Source organism: Pteronotus mesoamericanus, unplaced genomic scaffold (genome assembly GCF_021234165.1).
Source record: "Pteronotus mesoamericanus isolate MK-2021 breed Mesoamerican mustached bat unplaced genomic scaffold, CSHL_Meso_final contig_20, whole genome shotgun sequence".
Classification (NCBI taxonomy): Eukaryota; Metazoa; Chordata; class Mammalia; order Chiroptera; family Mormoopidae; genus Pteronotus; species Pteronotus mesoamericanus.
The window spans coordinates 26,069,187-26,086,472 of NW_026555085.1; the positions used below are offsets into that span (position 1 = coordinate 26,069,187).

Sequence of the window (17,286 nt, forward strand, 5' to 3'; positions counted from 1 at the left end):
AATCCTACTTTATCATGGTGTGTGATCTTTTTGATGTATTGCTATATTTGCTTTGTTAATATTTTGTTGAGGATTTTAGCATTTATGGTTATCAGGGACATTGGCCTATAATTTTCTTTGTAACGTCTTTATCTGGTTTTGGAATTAGAATAATGCTGGCCTCATAAAATGAGCTTGGGAGTCTTCCCTCCTCTTGAATTTTTTGGAACAGTTTGAAAAAATAGGTATTAGTAGACAGATGCTCAAAGTCACTAACTATTGGAGCAGATAGTGACTTTATTTATGTAAACTAAAACCAGATATTACCTCATACTTGTCAGAATGGCTATCATCAATAAATCAACAAACAAGTGTTGGCAAGTATGAGGTCTATCCGTAAAAAATCCAACCATTGTCAACATAGCAAGAATGGTTTGCACGGCATCGATGTAACGTGGCAGCCAAAGAGAGTGGACTGGTTGTTCATGTGTGAACAATGATGACTTCACTGTACTAGTCAGTGGGGGCAGTACGTGCTGTTGAGTTAGCACGTGTACTGTGAGGCCATCACATTCAAAATGACTGAATGAGTAGAACAACAAATCTGCATAAAATTTTACGTTAAGCTTGATATTCCTCTGTGGAAACTATTTGGGTGATTCAGAAAGCCATAGCCATGGGCACCTGGTGACTGGCAGCTTCATCATCACAACATACCCTCTCATGTATCACGTCTCATACAAAGTTTGTTGGCCAAACATTAAATCACCCAGGTAACTCAGCCCCCTCTACAGTCAAGATTTGGTGCCCTGTGACTTCTGGCTTTTCCCCAAACTAATGTCACTCTTGAAAGGGAAGAGATTTCAGACCATTGATGAAAGTCAGGAAAATAAGGCGGGGCAGCTGATGTCGACTGGGATAACTGTGTGAGGTCCCAAGGCACCTACTTTAAAGGGGATGGAAGTGTTTTTTTCCTATGTACAATGTTTCCTGTATCTTTTATCTTCTTCAATAAATGTCTATTTTTCACACTATGTGGCTGAATACTTTGTGGACAGACTTTGTTGTATGCAGAGGAAAAGGAAACCTAGTGTACTATTGGTGGGAATGCAGACTGGTATGGCCACTTTGTAAAGCAGTATCGAGTTAACTCAATAAGTTAAAAATAACCCAGTTAATCCATATCTGGGAATATATTCTAAGAATCCTGAAAAAACAATCAGAAAGAATATCTGCACCCCTATGTTCATTGCAGCATTATTAACAATAGCCAATATCTGGAAATAGCTCAAATGCCTATCGATAAATGATTGGATAAAAAAGGTGTGGTACATTTACACAACGGAATATTACTCAGCAGTGAAAAAGAAGAAATTCTTAGATTTTGCAATAGCATGGATGAACCTAGAGAAAATTATGCTAAATGCATTAAGCCAGTCAGAGAAGAGTAAGTACCATATGATTTCACTTATGTGTGGATCCTAATGTTGAAAATAAACTACCAAACAAAAGAGAAACAGACTGGTAGATACAGAGAACAGACTACAGCTGTCCAAGGGAGGACTGGGGGCTGGGTGAAAAAGGGGAATGCAGTAAGCAAAAAAAAAAAAAAAAAAAAAAACAACCAAAGAACAAAAAAAAACCAACTCACCTCAAAGACACAGTCAGCACTGTGGTGATTATCAGAAGACGAAGGGGAGAGGGAGGTAAAAGAGAATAAAAGGGGATAAATGGTGATGTTAGTAGACTTGACTTGGAGTGATGAACACACAATACAATAATATGCGTGATGAATTATAGAATTGTTTACCTGTAACCTACATAATTTTATTAATTAATGCCACCCCAATGAATTCAATAATAAAGGAAAAGATTTTTTAAAAAAGATAAAGAAAATAAAGTGGTTTCAATAACAATGGTAATAAATTACATTATCATACAATTAGTTATATAATAATTATTATTAGTTCTAGTCTAAGAAACAGTAATAATTTTTTGTCTAATTTAGGGGCTTACATTGTCAATTACAACTTGTCAGATAAGAAGAAATACTCAATATAAGGTAATTATAAATTCCTCCAAATGCAATCACAATATGATCATAGTGCTATAGCAATACAGGAGACATTTCAGAGTAAGTAATAATTACATAAATACATGTGGTTTGTGCTTAGTGCCATTAGCTACCACACTACTAAAATATGGTTAATTATAGGAAAAGAAAAGGGAATTAATTGGTTTTAACAATAGCAATCCAGGGAAAATCTTGACAATTATTGAACAACAACCACAACAATAAAGGAATAAAATCCGGGTTATAGACCTTGTTTCCCTCTTTGCATTGAACTTTATTTATTTATTTATTTATTTATTTATTTATTTATTACTCTGTTACTGATCATTCTCTCACCTGTAGAATGTGGTTGCTGTACATGCTGAACACCTGCCAGAATCTCCCATTCCCCACCTTGTGGGTCTTACTATTTACCAATGTTGCTTTTGCTTGCTGGTAGGTTTTTATTTAATATACTGTTTCTGCTACAGATTTACCTGTGTAAAGACTCTGACCAAATATTCACTTCTTATTAAATTATAGTATATATTTCAGAGATACAGTCCTGGATTTATAATCTTCCAAAACTTTACAAAAAACTTTTTAGTGCATGAAAGTCTATGTCTCTCCTTCCATCTCCTAGACTGAAAATACTCTGCTTTTCTTTTCAAATTTCCTATATCTACTTACTTTCATGTGTGATTTCTATTAGCAATCAGTGTCATTTTCCCATTTCAGAGCCAGGATTACTGTCTTTGAAGAAGAGATGGTAAGAATGTCCTCTATTTGCTTTTACCATAAAGAAATAAAGGGCCCTACTTTTCCTTAATAGTCACACTCGGTAGGTTTTATGTGTAGGTTTCAATATCTCAACTCAAAATGTTATAATATGTCCTAATGTCTCCATTTCAAGAATCATGACTCTCACCAAGATGTACATCCAAGTAAATGGAGGAAAGAAATAAAAAACCAGGGATGATGCTTTTTTATTCTGTGTGGAATTTACTTACAGTCTTATTATATGTGAAACTGAGACTAATGAAAAGATACACACACCACAAACACAGATATAAACTTACATAGGTATAAAGTTTTATGTATAATATAAACCTATATAAATTACATATAATACATCTATAATACGTATATTATGCATACCTGTATAGTATATATTATATAATATGTATTATATGTACAATGCATATGTATTCATACCATATTAGGTGTTATTATAAAAGACACAAAAATGCTTCAAACAATGTTTTTCATTCTGGCATTTAGAAGAAACTAAACATGGGGAGTTTTGAATGTCCCTCTGAAGATTTTATATATATATATATGTATATATATATATATATATAAATTTATAAATGTAAAGAGATTCAGAGGCATATACATACATATATATATGTCTGCGTATATACATATATATACACACACACACGCGCGCGAGTGCACCTTTTCTTTAAATGATACAGACCTCCAGTGATGATCATTAGAGCCTTAATCCAAGCATGACAAATATTTTTCAAGTTCTGTTAGCTCATAATATTTTAATGTTCTGTAGCTTACCATACTTGTAAAGATTTGAGGCCATGACAGGTCTTGGTAAAATGAGTATTGTGATGTTAATTCTGTCAAAAACTGACTCTTCAAAAGGTAACAAAGTAATCTATTTGTTATCTGTGACCTAAATCTAATTTCCTGTTTGTATGGACCCCCTCCTTTCATCTTTTTGATGAAAGGATCTATAAACTTACATTCAATGAGCAGAATTTTGCTGAATGCTTCATAAGCTCTAATTAAGAGAATACAATGTATTATGTTTCAATCATGAATTAATTATTAAGCATTAGTAAAACTTACTAATTCAATTTAATTGAAGGTGAGAGTCAGCCAATTTAGGAAAATTAAATACGGTGTGATTATATTAAGTTCATCTGTTGACTAGGACTGGAAAAAGGGGAGTTGTTTTTAGGGAAACCAGGAGTCCCATTCACAAACTATAATATAAATGTTGCGCCTAGCACTGTGCAAGGTACAACCTGCACAACCATAGGTGGCAGTCCTAGTGTCTAAATATAAAAGAAAGGAGTGTTACAAAATATAATAATGAACTTGTTTACCCCTTACAGATTATAAAGGGAAGATAAGGACATTAGCATTATTAAAACATACATTAGTTTAAGATTTTACTTCCCTTTTGTCATTGTCAAATAATTTATTTAACACGTGTAATCTGTAAGGCAAATTAGCAATTATAAGGAAAACTTTAATATAGCATCTGCTCCCAGCACTCAAGATTTACAATTAGCAAGGTTCAATTTATTGATGTTTTATTGACCTGCCACACTACTTGTTTTGATAAACTGTAGTGACTCAATGGAAATCAGCAAGCAGAAATTTTCCCTGAACAATAATATAACAATTCATTTGAAGTACTGAAACTGTCTTGTTTTCCAACATCTTGCTGCATTCAGAGATTTTATGAACAGTTGGGTGTTCTAAAGTCAGCAATCTTAGACGATTACAACCCCTGGACAGTGGGCAAACTGTATAGATACTTGGTAACATATAGGAAGGAAAAATTCCAACCATGAAAAGCACTCTATTTCGTAGAGGAACTGGATATCGGTGGAACTCCAGAGCCCTCTTCTACATTGGCTTTTTATGTTGTCTAGCTTGCCTCTTCCTGGCTATAATTCTTCATCAATGGTGCTTGTAAATGTTAATGTCTTGATATGCTAGCATTTCTGTGGACTTTGTTATCAAATATCCAAAGAAACCTGGATCATCAAATCATTTCATATAATAAATAAAGAATGGGCAGTTCATTTTCCCCTTGCAGTTGTGATGGATAAAGGAGATGGATGCTGCCCTTTGCTTGCTGCTGAGGCAGGAAAGGTAAATGGGGAAAACTGATCCAGTAGGAGGACATTCAATGACTGTGAAATTTGCTCATACAACATGGAGAGATATCAAAATCATTATTTATTTTTTAAAACTATTCAATCATTTATTCACTCATAAAAATATTTATTAAGTGCTTCCAATGTATCTGGCATAGTTCAAAGTGGGGAATAAAGCAGTGAAACTAGACAATAGTTCCTGCCCTTGTGACATTAATATTTTAGTGGGAAGACCAACTATTAACAAATAAGATAAAAATGTATATTTATGTTCCTTGACTTTCCCCTTCCCTTCCTTGTCCCCGCCCCCCCTCCCTCCTTCCTTCTTGTCTCTGTTGATTTCTTTTCCTTTCAGTGTTACTTTCAGTGAAAGGAGAAAGTCAAGGAACATACAGCAAGGACTCATGGACAAAACCAAAGGGGAAGAGCTGAGGGAGGGAAGGAGGGAGGGGGCAAGGGAAAGTGGTGGGGGGTTGGCAGAGACAAATGTATTTGAAAAAATAAATTAAAATAAAATTTTAAAAAAACCTCAAATTTAAAAAAAAAGAAAAAAATGTATATTTACATATAGATTATATAATCTGATGGTAATACAAGCTATGAGGAAATAAGTGGAGAGGGCTAGGACATAATAAGACAATGAATGGAATGTTAAATCAAGCAGCCAGTGATATTGTGAAATGTAATAGAATTGTACAAATGCTGGGAGGCTATTTCAGACTCTGTGGTCAGGGAAGAATTTCCTGCAATGCTAAAAGCTAAGGCAAGACCTAAATGAAAAGGGGAGAACTGTGTCAATATTTTGGAGGAGAATCTTCAAAGGCCCTCCCTGAAGAGTGAGCCTAAAGTATTAGGTGATCAGAAGCCAGCATGTCTGGAACACATTAAGTGGGCAGTTGGACAGGCAGAGATAAAATCCCTGGACAGGCAGAGACAGACAGGAACAGATCTAACTGTTCAAGGTATGGTTTTCAGTCTTCATCTGCATCTGTATGTATATACAGAGCACCTTGAATGTGGGTTACTATCCTGCAAGCCTGGCCCAGAGAGCTATTCTACTCCTCCTCATCACCCCTGGCGCTTATTTGTCAGCTATTCCATCAGACAAACTACCACACAAATATAAGTATTGTGTCAGGCATGATTCTAAATGATGGGAATCCAAGAAAGGCACTGCTAGCCCTGCCTTATAGGGTATATATTTCAGTGGAGAAGCTATAAATGAGATGATCACAAGCATCATGAGGTCTAAGAGTAAGATATATTAGTAATATTTATAATAAAATAGGGTTAACCCAGCCTATAGCCTATGTCCAATATATATGCAGCAATAAAATAGTATTTCATCTTACATATTTCACCCCAAAAAGTCATTCTAAGACTACCTACTATAAAAATAAAATAGATTAAAAGCATTCATTTACGTGGTGCTTTTTTATTTTCTATACTCTTTCATATGCATTAACTCATTTAATATTCACAATAAATGTGATAGAAGTCAGTCGATTACCTATTTTTTAAAGATGAAAAGCTAAAGCTCTGGGAATTTAAATAAATTGTCTACAGTCATGAAATGAGTTAGTAATGTGGGCAGTCTTAATATTTTTCTATACTTTCAATATCACCAGAAGTTTGGTCTGCGGTAAACACAGTAAAACTGCTTACCCAATAGCATTAGGTGTTTCATTCAGAGGAAAGAGGTAGAGAGAACATACATAGCATCCTCATTTTAAGAAAGATAGGATCTATTTACATAGGTGTTCAGATAAGCACCAGACAATAATTTGTACAGAAATTTGGTGTGCATTTAAAGTTAGGGAATAATCTGAATGGTATGGCATTATTCCATAACCTTGTCTTGAGAGAAATTTTTAAACTGGCTATATATGTAAATATTTATGTGGTTAGACTTTGATATTTGTTTCCTTCTCTTTTCCCATTCTCAAAATCATTGTCAATATGAATCTTATCCACCATTTCCTCTGAGTTTATTGATTAGTTTAGAAATCTGCTGTTCTTTACTTCACAGATTAATTTTAGCTACTCTCTTCTTTCTCTCTCTCTCTCTGTCTCTCTCTCTCTCTCCCCAAAAGACTTCTGCCCAGGTATTCCAGAAAACCCCACTCAGCAGTCTCTTCTGATTATCTTATTCTCAGCACTAAGCCTGATGCCAAGATTTCTATCTGAATGACCTCTTCCTGGAATACTAAATTGTCAACCTTTAGAAAAGCTTCATTCATTCAATCTTCCTCAATTTTTAGAAAATCAGTAGAGAATTCTATTCAATATGCAATCCTGAATTTGCTGCCTTACTAACCAAGCATTCTTGGTTGCCCTCATATAGTGCAATTTTCCTATTTTTGCTTCATGGCAATAAATGTCTGGTTCTATTAATACTGATAATTTTACATTATGTTTTATAATGAGGCAGCACTTTATATGTTATGAGATAAAAATACATTTTATATTGTTAAATAATATCAGTCTTGTTACAGATATCTAATCTTTTGTTCCCACTACACCTGCAAATGCCTTATTAATTAAAAATTGCCAAAAGTGCACATCAATTACCAAGTTATTAAGATGCAAAAGAAAAGTATACAACTTCAATTATGTATTTGTGCTTACGTGTTGTCTTATTCTTTATGGTTAGATATCGTTACATGGCATGTAATGTGCTGAAGATAAATACTGCTGTCATCTCTTCAATAAAAGTACCACATGATTTCCCTCATATGTGGAACTCAAAGAACAAACTGAAGTAACAAGCAAAATAGATACAGACCCATATAGAGAGCAGGCTGACAGCTCCGGGGGTGGTTCGGGTGTAGAGAGACGAAGAAACACAGATAAAAAGGGAAAGAGCTCATGGACACTCACAACAGTTGGTGACTGGAGGGAAGGGGTGGGTGGAGGTGAGGAGGGGATAGATGGATAAATGGTATTAGAAAAAAGATAAATATATAGTGTTGGGAAAATTGGGCAGATACACGCAAAAAAATTAAACTAGACCACCAACTTACAATATACCCAAGAATAAACTCAAAATGGATTAAAGACTTAAACATTAGTGTTAAAACCGTAAAAATCCTAGAATAAAACAGAGGCAGTAAAATTTCAGATATTTCTCATAGCAATATTTTTGCCATTCTATTTCCTCCGGCCAGGAAAAATAAAAGAAAAAAGAAACATGGGACTACATCAAACTAAAAAGCTTATGCACAGCAAAAGAAACCATCAGCAAAATGAAAAGGGAACTCACTAAATGGGAGAACATATTTGCCAACGATTAATCTGATAAAGGGTTAATTTCTGAACTTACACAATTTATCACCAAGAAGACAAACAATCTCATTTAAAAATGGGCAAAGGACCTGAATAGACACTTCTTCAAAGATGACACACTAATGGGCAATAGACATATGAAAAAATGTTCAACATCCCTAATCATCAGAGAAATGCAAAGTAAATGAGATACCACCTCATACCTGTCAGAATGTCTATCATTAATAAATCAACAAACAAGTGCTGGCGAGGATGTGGAATAAAGGGAACCCGCATGCATACTGGGGAGAATGCAGACTGGTGCAGTCACTGTGGAAAGCAGTATGGAGTTTCCTCAAAAAAATTAAAAATTGGACTGCCTTCTGACCCAGTGATCACGCTTCTGGAAGTATATCTAAAGAAACCTGGAACACTAATTCAAAAGAACATGCACCTCTATGTTCATTGTCATCATAATTTATAACATCCAAGACAGATGAATGGATAAAAAGTTGTGGTACATTTACACAATGGAATACTACTCTCCAGTATAGGAAAAAGGTAATCTTTCCTTTTGTGACAGCATGGATGGACCTGCAGATTATTAGGCTAAGTGAAATAAGCCAGTCAGAGAAAGATAAATACCATATGATCTCACTTAAATGAAGACTCTAATGAACAAAATAAACTGACAAACAAAATAAAAACAGAGGCATCGATACATGTAACAGACTGGCAGCTGTCAGAGGGGAAGGGGGAGGAAGAGACTGGATGAAAGAAGGGGAAGGGAATAGTCAAAGAACTTGTATGCATAACCCATAGACACAGGCAACAGTGTGGTGTTATATAAAGGGAGAGGTGGGAAGGAAGCAGGTGAAGGTGGGCAAAGCATGGAAAATGGGGACAGAGAGAGGCTGCTTGCGACCATGGGAGCACGACGCAGTGTTCAGATGATGCTTTACTGAGTTGTGCACTTGAAACCTTATGGTTTGGGGAACGAATATCACTCCAATAAATGCAATTAAAAATACTGCTGTCAAAACATCTTTACATGTCAATGTGCCATGTCCTGTGCTGTTTTTTTTTCATTATATATTATTTTATGTTTATATGAACTCTGAATAATTAGTTTGCAATATGAGTTTCCTTCTGAAAAGTCAGTGAAGATCAAAGGCACATTTTTAAAATAAAAACTGCTGAGAAACTTCTTTGTAAAAAATAAAAACACTTACGGGAACCAGGAATTTTTTAATCTCTTCCAGCGCATGACTCATACGTGAATAAGCTTCCCCAGGTGGAGCAAACACTTCAATTAATACATGAAGTTCATCACTCAAGTGGGCATATTTGGCTTCCCCACTCTTCCTTAGTTCTTCTTCCTATGAAAGAAGTTATTTTTAGAAATACAAATCTACTCATTTTGCATTGATTTAACATTTACTGAGACTATGACAAAAGGGTATAATTTAAGCAAATTTTCCATAAGTAGAAACCCTTTGAGAAATAAAAATCTGGTACAAGCCATTTAAAGATTTTAAAATCATTTTTGAGTGAATGATAAAAAAAAAACCTGGCATAATTATCATCTACAACAGATTTTAATCAGCTAAATGAAAATGTTAAATCCCTGAAAAGAAGTAACAGAAATATCATTAACTCTTCAGTGTGCACCACTACATTCTGGAAGAAAAGGTCTGTTTCTGCGTCTGACAAGCAATATTTTTCAGAGAATGAACCAAAGATTATCACCATTCTTTAAGAAAACCACAACTTTCTAACAACCTTTTGAGAAGTGGTGAAAGGTTGTTTGTTTGCCTTTAAAATATGCAAAACTGAGGTGTGTCTCCCAAGTTCTCACTGGCCCAGATTATCACTGAGCGTCACACCCACATCTTCTCTATCACTTATTGCCTCACTTTTGGTCACTAGAAGTTTATTAAAGAGATGGTGGTTAAGCATTAGGTTGGCATTGACTATGCATAAGCTACACATCCTAGATAACTAATACTGGATCAGATTTTTCATAGTTCCGTACCCAGGTGATTAGTGAAGACTAATTCAGTACAGGTGCAGAGCAAATTAGTATATGATTTATATGCTTTGTTAATGTGTACTACCTATTTTACACATACTATCTCTAATATCATAATAATGCTGCACATTATTCACAGATTTCAGATTAGGAAATTCAGTTGGAAAGGCTCCCTAGCTTCAGCAAAATTGGGATTCAACCCCAGCCCATTTTGCAACCAAATTTGTATTATTTTAAGAAATTCAAGGAAGCAAAATTTGGTTAAACACTTAAGTAATATTAATCGTGTTTTGCCTTTTTTTGATCCTCTCTCAATTAACTAGCAGTTGTTTCACTACATTTTAAAAGATAAAGAAATTTTTAGTTTTATAAGGAAATTAAATAGTAGAAATGACCCGAGAACACCTAAGCTAGATAATCAAAAGCTAATTTGCTATTGATTTGCATGAGTTAACTGTATGGCCCCTGTTAATGTGTTTATCTGATTAGAAATAGTCATCATTTCAACACATGGAGGATTCATGATGGAGATTGGAAGAGCCTGCTTCCTTGCACATTCCTCACCGATTTAAACCTCTGAATAGTGACACCTTTTAACCTGAAAATCCACTCTCCATTCCTCTGAGCATACCCTCTATCTGTAACTAGGAGTTTTTATTTAAAAGAGGTTTTCCTGTTTCCCAGACTCAGTTTGGGGATGAGAAGCAGCACTCAAATAATGAAATATGCACCCTGGGGTGCAGGGCCCATTTCTTTCTTCTGTTGGTTCTGCTGGGATGTCCGCTGCCCCCCCCTCCACCGCCCCCACCGCCACGTGCACGCCGGCATCGGCGTCATTTACACAAAGTGCTGGGGTAGTTACACCAGAGGTTCCTCATATAGATCCCATTTCAATCCCTCCTAAACTGATTTCCAGCTGGTTATTGAGAGTTACTTGCTAGCCAAATTTTACAAGGCCTGTGTACTATGAGGTGTGTCGATCAAATAGGACTTGCAATGCTGATTTTAAAGTTTCTCAAATAAAATGAGCCTGATTTGATGTATCTAATGTCTGCAGTTGAGCCAATTGGCTGAGATTCACAAATAGTGCAGTTTGCTCTTTTAAAACACATTTGCATCTCCCCCTTCCTGTAATCCTTTATATAAACAGGTTAGAAAACTGAGGTCCTTAAAAATTAAGCAACTTCCTAGAGGCCAACTGTTAGTTAAGACTCCAGCCAGGGTTCAGTGAAGTAGGTGACAGCACAGGAAAAGTCTTCAAAGGAGAAGGTCAACACAGCAGAACCTGTCGTGAGCCACGACTGGTTATTTTCAAAACTAGACGTTATATTTTCAAATGTGTTGTTATAGTTGAACTCACTCTTTGGGGTGGCTTTTGACAGAACAAAATTTCGCAAGTGTTAGTTTTTTCATCTGTGAAATTAATATAATATTACTTATCTCACAGTATTTTGTGAGTTTTGAGAAAATTGAAGTGTATTTTGTATATTAAAATGCTATGCAAGTTATTGTAATAATCAATATTATTTCCTTACATTCTCAAGTAGTGTTCTGAAATAATGTTTGACTATTTCAACAGAGAGCAAAATAAATGTAGTTCCAACAAGTAGGAGGGTTATTTCTCACTCCAGTAAAAGTCTAAGCTGTAGGTAGCTCAAGGAGCAGGTGGTTCTTCTCTGCACTTCTCCAGGGAATCTGGTTCCTCTTAACTCAAGCGACCCCCTAGGATACTGTCCTTATATAAGCTGATGGAGGAGGCTGTCCATCAACACTTCTGAATTCCACTCCATGGAAAAGATAATGTAGACAGTAAAAAGCTTCTTAGCAAGGACATTGCCAGAGGTTTCATACATCATTTCTGCTCACATCTTTGGAAAGACTGCAGTCACATGGTGGCCTTGTAACGGGGCGCAGCCAGGACCCCCCAAAGCGTATTTGTAATGGGGCCCAGAAATTGGTGTGTCCAAGAAAAATATATTCTCTCCACCCCACGACCGGCCGCCATGGGGGATGGGAGACCTGGAGCAGGGCCATTGAGTCACTTCGCATGTCAATAACAGGATAGCTTCCTTCCTCATATGCAAAGAGGATTATTTTACATCTCAACAAGGCTAACCAGGAAGATAAGAAAAACTGGTAATACAGAATGTGACTGGGAGAGGAAGGACGAGAGACAGGGCCTGTGGGAGAGACACAGGGACACACACTCTGGGGAACAATGGGAAGACCAAGAGGGAGGAAAGGGGAGAAAGGACTCTTTCTAGTGGGCCCTGAGAAGGTGCCACATGGTTTTGGAATAAGAACCGGAGATCGCGGTGACGCAGTGGATGGTGCTGAGACCCGCGAGAGGCCTGCTTAGCCAAGCCCTGGGCTTCTGTTCTTTTTCTTCTGAAGGACAGTGCCCCTGACTGGCCTGACTGGCCTGACTGGGCAAAGGGGGGAAGGTAGGACTATGTGTGTTGGCGGATGTTTTAAAGGGATTTTGAGATTTAAAGGTGACATTTAGCCATTAATCAAACCTGTATAACTTTTGAATAAATAGTTCCCTTCCTTTTCACCAAACTCTGCCACTCAGAGCCACAATTCCAAGTGCAGAGGGCAAAGGACCTACAACCGAGGGACCCCAGAAAAGGTGGGGGTCGTTGTTTCAGTAATAGTATTTGGGAACACCCACCCCCCATGGATCCATTTGTTCGGTAACAGCCTGGATGCAACAGAGGCCTGAATGTGGCCTCGGATGCAGTAGCCAATAGACTGTCTAAAATGTAAGGGCTTTGGTTGATAGAAAAAAAGTGAGAATGGGTGTCAGGTGACAACGAGCTGTCTGCCATTCAAGCCCTTAGTCAGAACTAGTTAAAATGACACTTCAGTATTAAATCTAATTCTGGGAAACAGCTAACCAGTGTCTGCCAGAATGTTCAAATTTTATTTAAAAAAATACTATACACACCCCTCCCCCCAGTTATGTTTCAAACATAAAGGTCTAAGCTTTATTTGAATATAGGCAGATATCACAGTCATCCTGACCAACAAAAGTGCTGGGAAACCATTAAGTGTACTGATAGTAATTTAGTACAACCTCTTGGGGTATTTCTTAAATAATATTCCAAATATATTTTGGAAAAAATATTTATTTTTGCAACAAACACATTATCTAGTAAGTTGATTATGAATGGGCAGTAGTGTTTTCATGTTTCTGTACAATTACCTTTTGCATGTTTTGTCACAAAGATGATAGTACCCTGGGAGGTTACACTAGATAGAACAGGGAACACAATAGCAAGAAGAGGTAAAAAAAAAATAAGAAAATTAGAAATGCTAGAAAAATCGTGGGTGTAAATTGAGATGTATACTTCCAAAGTTTATAGAAAATTGAATCTCCATCTAATAAAGGCACAAAAAAAGGGCACAGGGAAAAAATCAAAAGAACGTTAACGTACACACACTCAAAGGTAAATCTACTTACTTGGCAGGATTCAAAATTCTATTTAAAAGAGTGTGCACTCAGTTGATATTATTTAATCTTCCATGAAAAAGGTACATTTTTTCCATTTAGGTTATTTAATCACTGATCTTCAGAAAATGTTTAGCTATTACAAAGAAATCAGAAGCTAATTATTATTTTTTCAGTTTTCTTTTTTAAACTTGGATTTTATTTTTTTATTGTTCAAATACATTTGTCTCCATTTTCCCGCCACCACTTTCCCCTGCCCCACCCACCCCGACCTCCCACCCTCACTCCTTCCCCACTTTGGCTTTGTCCATGGGTCCTTTACACATGTTCCTTGACTTGACCCTTTCCCTTCTTTTCCCTGTTACCCGCCACCTCCCTCCTCTCTGGTTACTGTCGATTTGTTTTTTCTTTCAGTGTTGCTGGTTATATTTTTCTTGTTTGTTTTGTTGATTTAGGTTCCATTTATAGGTGAGATCATATGGTATTTGTCTTTTACCACAAACTAATTATTTTAAGTAAAATTATTAGTTGCTAAACATAGAAGATTCTAAACAGTCATTAAAAATATCAAATCTAGTTTTACACTGTACCCACATGTTATACCTTCAGGTAAAATATAAGTAAAACATATCACTTCTTATTAGTTATTTTATAGAGAATAACATGGCATTAAATAGAACCTAATTAAACTGTGTTCATACATTTAATTGTTAAAAGAATTTTTAAGGAAATATTCTCATCGGAATTATCATTTGTATTTTATTTTCTGCAAAAGAATGTTTCTGACTTGGATATAATTTTACAATGAGAAAATTTCCCTTTTAATTCAAAATAACATGTTTATTGAAGAAAACCTGAAAAATACCCAAAAGAACAAATATATTTTTAAAAATTCAATAGGCACCCAGTTCAAAATACACTTTTAGTATTTTCAGTGTATTTTCTTCAAGTCTCTTTTTACAGTAACAATAGTGATGAAAAAGAAGTCATAATTTTGATATTACTTTTTAGGTCAAAGGTACACAAAGTGCTTTCCATGGATTAAGTAATTTTATCTGAATAACTATACTTTCTCTGAAATAATGTTATTCCCTTCATTTTACCAGGGAGGATATTGTGGCACAGAGAGAGAATCTTATCCAGAGTCACACAGAATATGCATCATCAAGTTGGATTACAATCTAGGTGATAATCTCATGTCCAAAGGTCAAGTTGTTAATCACTATAGTGCAAGTACTTTTTATACACTAGATTTCCCCATGGGTATCTGAGTTTCTGGAAGACTTTGACCAATGGTCTCTCAGCAATTTCCTGGTATCCAGGCCCATGTAGCCCTCTGGTCTCCAGGGTACCAGGCAGTAGCTCACAGCTCCCACGATTAGCCCTTCCCCTCTTGTACGAGGTTCTGGTTTAGGAGCTGTGTGCCATTGGTGCTGCGGAAACCACCATTTTCACGGTTCTCACTCATCTCCTTCATGAAGGGCTTACCTAAAAATGCTACTGATTGCACATCACATTCTTTATCCCTAACTCTGTTTGCAACCATCAGTTCCAAACAAGGCATTTGTCCAAAGTTTTCAAGGTCGAGTTCAGATTAACCCGCACAGTTTCTCATGCATATTCATGTTGTATTCCTAAAACAATCCAAGAAGGGTCTTCTCTATTTCCTTGTACAGTTTGTCCAACAGCAGAGTCCGGATGGTGAGGACCATCCTTCACACCCTGATTCTATTTTGGGATAGGGACTCAAGTCAGCTGGCAGCTGGGTACTTCACCTTAGTTCAGATGATTCAAGACAAATTCCTCAAAGAGGAAATGGGATCCAGACTTCCTCTTGTGTTCTGCTACTGTGTCCAGCCATTTGGTCCCCGGATTTCCCAAATGCCAATTGTACAATAATATAAAATTCAAAGTGTCTTAAAATACCCTAAATATTCACTTTTAAAAATCACTATGGGTGACACAGACTTCATTTAAAATATCAGAGGGGCACAAAGTAAAGAGGTCACACTGATAATCTCATTATAGACAACTCAAAGAATCCTTATTCTTTTGTTCTGAGCCCTTCCCTGCTTCATTACACAACTTTAATTTTTTTTCCTCTATCTCTGGTTTTTGTATTATTCTCTCCTCTAAATTAGGGAATTTAGAATTATTTTCACCTTTATTAAACTGAGTAATTTAGTTATTGAGTGCTAATTCCCAAGCTCAGACCTCCAGCTCATTATGGAGATCAATGAAATAAAGGGGACACCAGTTAATTGATATTTCCATCCTTATAAGTCCTAGTATGGAATCACACACACACATACTCACACAAAGTACTCTTTACAGCAGGATCCTAGTGAAAGCAAATGTTCCCAGTTTGACAAATTAAGAATAGTCATCTATTTTGGGCATTTTTTTAAAAGGATATATTGTAAGTTGTTTATAATAAGACATAGACCACATATTCCTCCTTTGTGCTATTTCAGATTTTGTGCTTCCAGAGTCTCCAGAAAGGAATCCTATTACCAATGCCACCAGCAGAGAGAACACCTGAGTAACTGAGGTGATATCTCACTCATCATTTTTTAAACACTTATGTATTCATCTAGATGTACACATAAGATGTGATGTCATATACCTGTTATGTTGTCTTTCCTTAAATATCTAATTATAAGAGAAGTAGTCTTTACTCCATCCACTGACTGACTCATCAGATTAATGTTAATTCCCTCATAAAATATGTAAGCTAATGTTTGAGATAATATGACAGTTTGAGCTCCCATCACCTAAATTTTATAAACTAGGAATCAGTGGCATTAGTTCCCTAACTTATTATTTCTTGTTGTATTTGTTATTGTATTTTGTTATATATTTATAATTCTCATTTTAACTTTTTTTTAGATTTCAAAAAACTTCCAGACCAAAAATATGTAGAGAGATTTTACTGTTTCATAAATCGCTTCTGTAGTTAAATTAACTCCTTCATTTTTCCCAATACTTTGTTCCTAGATCAGTTATAGCATCATTATAACTTGTGATTTATCTTTATACATGTCCGTTTAATCATTTTCCCACCTCCCAAGTTATTGTGCATATACAAGTATATCTGATAGTACACTGGAAAGATACTCAATTATTTCTTGGTGAATGAATTACTTAAAGGTGAAAATTATGCTGCATTTTCTTCTATATCCAGTCATGCCTTTACTCTTTTGTCATGCTAAGGTTTTCTTTAAATGAACAAACATTTATTATCCTCAGACCTTGGAATAAAATAAATTATATTTACTAATGTGATTTTCTTTTTATTTTAGAAATATGTCTCCAAATTATTATTACTTTCAATATTCTTCTGTTAAATAGATAATAATGTATAGATATCATATATGCATATTCAGTGATAATTTATTTCATACTAAAGTAATTATGCAATTGTAGTTTGCACTACATCAAGTATTTGTTCTGTGGTTATAACCACACACATAGTCTGTGTAAACAAAACAACAGGAGCTACTAGCCCAAAACAGTATTTTGGTGCTGCTTATAAACACTTTAGAATAAGCAGCCTTTTAAACAATGGTCCCTTCTATCTAGTCCCTCCCATGGC

General features: G+C 35.7%; 1 protein-coding gene across 1 annotated transcript in view; it reads right to left on the reverse strand.

The window, feature by feature from the left end:
- KHDRBS2 (KH RNA binding domain containing, signal transduction associated 2) overlaps positions 1–17,286 on the reverse strand; it is a 542,738-nt gene that overhangs the window by 268,165 nt on the left and 257,287 nt on the right. The window contains exon 4 of the mRNA XM_054569540.1: positions 9,438–9,584. Within this exon, the coding sequence (XP_054425515.1) occupies positions 9,438–9,584 (147 nt within the window). The remainder of the gene's footprint in view (positions 1–9,437; positions 9,585–17,286) is intronic.